The 6,332-nt window shown below is 36.0% G+C and overlaps 1 protein-coding gene across 2 annotated transcripts in view; it reads right to left on the bottom strand.

The window, feature by feature from the left end:
- The window catches only part of NBEAL1 (neurobeachin like 1), a 220,591-nt gene that overhangs the window by 48,501 nt on the left and 165,758 nt on the right, over nt 1-6,332 (bottom strand). For both annotated transcript variants that reach the window (XM_026454600.1, XM_026454601.1), the window contains 3 exons: nt 6,181-6,276; nt 5,336-5,460; nt 2,870-3,010 (listed from right to left, as the gene is read on the bottom strand). In XM_026454600.1, the coding sequence (XP_026310385.1) occupies nt 2,870-3,010; nt 5,336-5,460; nt 6,181-6,276 (362 nt within the window). The remainder of the gene's footprint in view (nt 1-2,869; nt 3,011-5,335; nt 5,461-6,180; nt 6,277-6,332) is intronic.

The raw sequence follows: 6,332 nt of genomic DNA, 5'->3' as shown, positions 1-6,332 counted from the left end.
TTTTTTTTTTTTTTTGAGATGGTGTCTTGCTCTGTCTCCCAGGCTGGAGTGCATGACATGATCTCGGCTCATTGCAACATCTGCCTCCCAGGTTCAGGCAATTCTCCTGCTTCAGCCTCCAGAGTAGCTAGGATTACAGGCACCCACCACCATGCCCAGATAATTTTTGTATTTTTAGTAGAGACAGGGTTTTACCATGTTTGCCAGACTGGTCTTGAATGCCAGACCTCAAGTGATTTGCCCACCTCAGCCTCCCAATGTGCTGGGATTACAGGTGTGAGCCACCACACCCAGCCCTCTATATTTAACCTTTTGAGGAACTGCCAGACTATTTTCCACAAAAGTTGCACCATTTTACATTCCCATTGGCAGTATTTATTTATAAGGGTTCCAATTTCTCCACATGCTCTTCAGCACTAGTTATTATTTGTCTTTTTTATTATAACTATCATAACGGGTATGAAGTGGCATCTCGATGTGGTTTTGATTTGAATTTCCCTGATGACTCATGCTGTTGAGCATCTTTTCATGTGTTTATTGAACATTTGCATATCTCCTTTTAAGAAATGTTTATTCAGATCCTTTGTCTATTTTTTCATTGGGTTGTCCTTTTATTATTAAGATATAAGAGCTCTTCCCCCTCCCTCTTTTTTTTTTTTTTTTGTAATAGAGATGGGTGTCTCTCTATGTTGTCCGGGCTGAACTTGAACTCCTGGGCTCAAGTAATCCTTGTGCCTCAGCCTCCTGAGTAGCTGAAGTTATAGGTGTGTGTCACCTCACCTTGAGTGTAAGGGTTTTTTATATACTCTAGGTACAAATATACAAGTCCTTTATCAGATATAGTTTTCATTTCTTTTCTTTTCTTTTTTTTTTGAGACAGAGCTTTGCTGTGCCACCCAGGCTGGAGTACAGTGGTGCAATCATGGCTCACTATAGCCTCGACCTCCTGAGTTCAATCTATCCTCCCACTTCAGCCTCCCAAGTAGCTGGGACTACAGGTGCACACCACTACACCTGACTAATTTTCTATTTTTTGTAGAGATGGGGTTTTGCCTTGTTACCCAAGCTGATCTCAAACTGATGGGCTCAAGTGATCCACCTGACCTGGCCTCCCAAAGTGTTGGGAATTAAAGGCATAAGCCACCATATCTGGCCAGTTTTTACTTTCTTGAGGGTGACCTTTGAAGCATTACACAATCTATTTTTGAAGCTTTGTAAAAAATCACTTGGTCATAAAATTATTAAAAGCTGAAAAGACCCAGTGATACTTTATTGCATCTTTTTTTTTTTTTGAGATAGTTTCACTCCTTCACCCAGCCTGGAATGCAGTGGCACAATCTCAGCTCACTGCAACCTCTGCCTCTCACGTTCAAGCAATTCTCATGCCTCAGTCTCCTGAGTAGCTAGGACTACAGGCGTGCACCATGTCTGGCTAATTTTTTTGTATTTTTAGTAGAGATGGGGTTTCACTATGTTGAACACGCCAGGCCAGACTGGTCTCGAAATTCTGACCTCAGGTGATCCACCCACCTTGGCCTGGAATTAGAGGTGTGAGCTGCCATACCTGGCCTACTTTATTGCATCTTATGAAGAGAAAAGTATCTTCTATCTGATACTTTAATAATAATATTCCATTGTATGGATATATCACATTTATTTATTCATTTATCAGTAGATGGACGCTGGTTTGTTTCCACTTTTTGGTTATAAATTAATCTGGTATGGCAGGGCACAGTGGTTCATGCCTGTACTCCCAGAACTTTGGGAGGCCAACGTGGGTGGATCACTTGAGATCAGGAGTTCAAGACCAGCCTGGGCAATGTTGGCAAAATCCCATCTCTAACAAATATACAAAAAAATTAGCTGGGTGTGGTGGTGCACCACACCACACACATCTCAGTGAGCTGAGACTGCACCACTGCACTCCAGCCTGGGTAAAGGAGTGAGACTCTGTCTCAAAAAAAAAAAAAAAAAAAAAGATCCAATAAAGTATAACTGGGTCTTTTCAGCTTTTAATAATTTTATGTCTAAATGAATTTTTACAAAGCTTCAAAAATAGACTGTATAATACTTCAAAGGTCACCATCAAAGGTTACATGGTACAGGTAAAATCTGGGGATGTTTAGTGATCTTAGAGCCAGAGTCTCTTCTTGAAAGCCAAGCCTCATTGTACATAGACAGAAATAAGGAACCCAGGCTAACTGTGAGAGATAAAAGCTACATGGAAAGAGAACAGAACAGGCAATATTTACGTAGCCCTGGATTGGGTATGAAAGGCAAAATGGTTGTTAAAGAATAAGGCAACATGGAGACAAAACATGTATAAATAGGGAGCTATGTGGAGGATTTATTGAGGAACAGAAGATTCATGGAAAAGCTGGTTTCCATAGGATTAGGAAAATGTACAACATAGGTAAGTTATAAGACCCACAGTGTAAATACAGTGGTACAAAGACTTGTTTGAGCTGCTGCAATAATATAAGAGTCTCTTATTGCTCCTCCTTCCATTCCTCATGATACATATTTTTAGGACTGCACAGGCATAGGCATTGGCTTGGTTTGACTCTCTGGTGATGCCTTAGATTTAGCTCTAAATCAGATCTAATTATAAATCTCTGATAGATTCCTCAAAACAGTAAGAATCACAAAGGTACACTGGAATAACACTGAAAAAGGAATGCTCCTTAAGTCACTGTGTGAGTCAGTTGGAGTGACTCATTCTCAAACTAGCTTATCTATTTTTAGCTGAATCAAAATTTAATACAGGAGAATAAAAAAAGACATGTTACACAGTACATGACATGAAGGCAAACAGTTTTCAACACTAACATATAGTCATAAAAAAACAGCTTTTTTACTGAAAACATACCTTCCACTCTGAAGTTGGATGTGGAGGGTGGTGAATGGTTCTACACGAATAAGATAGTGCATGACCCCCGCAGAATTTGAATAGTGAGTACCATAGTGAAACTTATCAATAGTTCCCATAGGATCCTCAAAATTTTCATATCTGTGGGGAAAAAAATCCTAAAGTTTTATAACCACAATAATAAAATACATAAGGGGGCATAAGTTTGTATTTTATTTCTGAAAACACAAACACAAAATTTCTGATGAAATTTTTAAAAAGTCCGTCCTTCTTCATATGCCTCATTATCAAACTCTGTATTCATATCATCATTAACTGGCAAATGAAAAAAGTTTTATTCCTTAATACTTTTTTCTGAACAACAAAATATCATAAATACTTAATTCTGGAATCGTTTTTATTTGTTTTTATTTTATTTATTTATTTATTTTTTTGAGACAGAGACTCGCTCTGTCACCCAGGCTGGAGTGCAATGGCACGATCTTGGTTCACTGCAAGCTCCGCCTCCTAGGTTCACACCATTCTCCTGCCTCAGCCTCCCGAGTAGCTGGGACTACAGGTGCCCATCACCACGCCCAGCTAAGTTTTTATATTTTTAGTAGAGACAGCGTTTCACCATGTTAGCCAGGATGGTCTCGATCTCCTGACCTCGTGATCCGCCTGCCTCAGCCTCCCAAAGTGCTGGGATTACAGGTGTGTGCCACTGTACCCAGCCTGGAATAGTTTTTATTATGCAATAATAATACATGTTCATTGTAGGAAAAATTAGAAAACAGAATTAAGATAGAAGAAACGTAAAATCAACTATGATTCCATGTCCCAGAGATAATTAACACTAATTTTTTTGGTGAATATCTATCTATCCTAATGTATAAATTAATATACAAATTTTTATTTTACATAAAAGTGCTATATATATTGTTCATAACTTATATTTTTCATTTAACAATTTTCTACAGACATCTTTCCAAATGACTGAGTAGTCTATTTTTAACAGGTACATAATACTGTATAGATGTACCACAATTTAACTATTTCTTTACTTTTTAGACACTTAAGATTGTTTCCTTGTATTTTTTTGTTTGTTTGTTTTTTGCTAGTATAAAGCACTGTGATAATTAGACATCATTTTGTGGCCAACGTAACAGGAAAAATTAAAAAAAAAAGGAAGAACCAGTCAAGAATTGTGAAAATTAATACCTAGAAACCTAAAGGTAAAATAAAAAAGGGATGGTGGATAGGAAAAAGGCCTAAACCAGATTATTACCAAAAGATATATAGTGATTCTTCGAGGTCTATCACTGATACATGCGTAATTGGTCTGAATGGTGACATCTGAATTAGTGTGTATAAAATCTAAATAAGAATAAAAGATTTTTGTAGGCCATAAACACTGAATTTCAAAAACCAAAATAGTAATGGGTTCATTAAGCTGGGGCCAATTTCCTTTTATATACTAATCATCAATATTCAGGGGAATAAAAAAGTTTTCAGTTCAAAGCCATTTGTATCTATGCAAAAATGTACCACTAAAATGTAAAACAATTTGTATCTTTAATTACCAATAAAATAAGTTATTTATATGAGTATTTCCTGTAGAACACTGTTTTAAAAAATTACAAAATCTTCTTACGGTTATTATCAGAAAAAAAAGTTTGACTAATGGCAGTGATGGTATACATATATACCCAGCAAAGTTCCACTGGTAAATCAAATCAAATCAAATATTAAACATCGTAAAAATCCTAGAGAAGGTTGCAAAGAAAAAGTAGGAAAACAAAGTACCATCTACTTTCATATCAATCTATAACTAAGTTAATTTGTAAAATAGTTTTGTCCTTATTATTAGAATTCAAATCTCAAAAGTCATCCCTAAGTTCACAGGGAGAAAAAGGGACATTAAAATCAGGTTATTCTTTTGCCTGTGGGCAGCTTGCTTCGAAAAAATTAACTGTGAGAAATTGACAGGGTAGATTCATAAACAGAACTATAAAATTTTCTTCTTCTTGTCAAAATGACATGTTCTAAATTGCCACACATTCACTCTTCTTTATTCACATTATTACTGAAAACACATCAGTATAAGTTGTATATCTACCCAAATATTATATTAGACAGATACTTTAATATGTTTGATTATTAAGTTATAAAGTTTGAAACATCTGGGAAGAAAAATTTCAAGAATTTATTACTCTTTAGCACATACTTATTACATGGTAAAAAGAAATTCTGAGCAATATCAGTTTAAATTTGGTGATGAAGGGAAATCAACACAAGTATAGTCAAGACTTCCGAAGGGCAACCGAGATATTTTCAAGAAAACTTAGTGAAGTAATGCTCAGACTCTGATTATCAAAAGTAGTAATACGGCAAAAAAAAAAAAAAATTTTGGTTGGCCATAGCAAAAAATCAATACAAATTCAAAGAAGCAATGTGTATTTTTCAAAAGGAATAAGAAGTACTTACTTTTCTCGCGTAGCTTTGGCATTTTTTTCATTAACTACCCCAATTGGTTTGGAAAGATCTCGAAATACTGCAGGGTTATTAAGATCCAATTCTTCTGAAGTATAATCTTGTAAAATCCAGGGAAACTAAAAGAGCCATAATTTACAATTTAGACATTCCTTCCTAGAGAAGCTAATATCCTCATATCTAATATCAAATGGTTATCTAAAGACAAAAAGGGATAGTCTCTAAAAATATTTTTTCCCTGTTGTAAATATCCACTCATCTTTAGTTCAATAACCAGAAGCATTATTTCCTATAATTCCACTGGGATATTTTACTTTCTCTCTTTTTTTTTTTTTTTTTTTTGAGACAAAGTCCTGCTCTGTCGCCCAGGCTGGAGTGCAGTGTCATGATCTCAGCTCACTGCAACCTCTGCCTCCTGAGTTCAAGCAATTCTCTTGCCTCAGCCTCCCGAGTTGCTGGGATTACAGGTGTGCACCACCATGCCCAGCTAATTTTTGTATTTTTAGTAGAGATGGGGTTTCACCATGTTGGCCAGGCTGGTCTCAAACTTCTGACCTCAGGTGATCCACCCACCTTGGCCTCCCAAAGTGCTGGGACTACAAGCATGAGCCACTGCACCCGGCCTCACTGGATATTTTCAATGAAGTTAAAGAAAAAAGGATTTTACTTAAATTACTTTTCATGCTTATATACTTGTTGAAAATAACTGGGTAGAAAACATACAGAAAGGCCAAAGGGTTTTTATACTTTTTAAATAAAAAATAAGTATTATATATACACTTCTGTGATTTATAAAAATGTAGGGCAATTCTACATTTATAAGGTTTAACAAAACTTACCACAGGATACTGTGCAAGGTCATTATAGGTTCGTCCTGCCATTGTATTTATTTGAATGAGGTAGTCAAAATTTGATATCTCTCTGTTTACCCATTTCTAGACGGCAAAAAAAGAGCAATATCAAAATTTAAAAATCTACATCTCTTAGACAT

This window comes from Piliocolobus tephrosceles, chromosome 11, assembly GCF_002776525.5.
Source record: "Piliocolobus tephrosceles isolate RC106 chromosome 11, ASM277652v3, whole genome shotgun sequence".
In the NCBI taxonomy this organism is placed as follows: Eukaryota; Metazoa; Chordata; class Mammalia; order Primates; family Cercopithecidae; genus Piliocolobus; species Piliocolobus tephrosceles.
The sequence above is the reverse complement of the archived record's forward strand: the minus strand, read 5'-3'. Positions and strand labels throughout refer to the sequence as shown.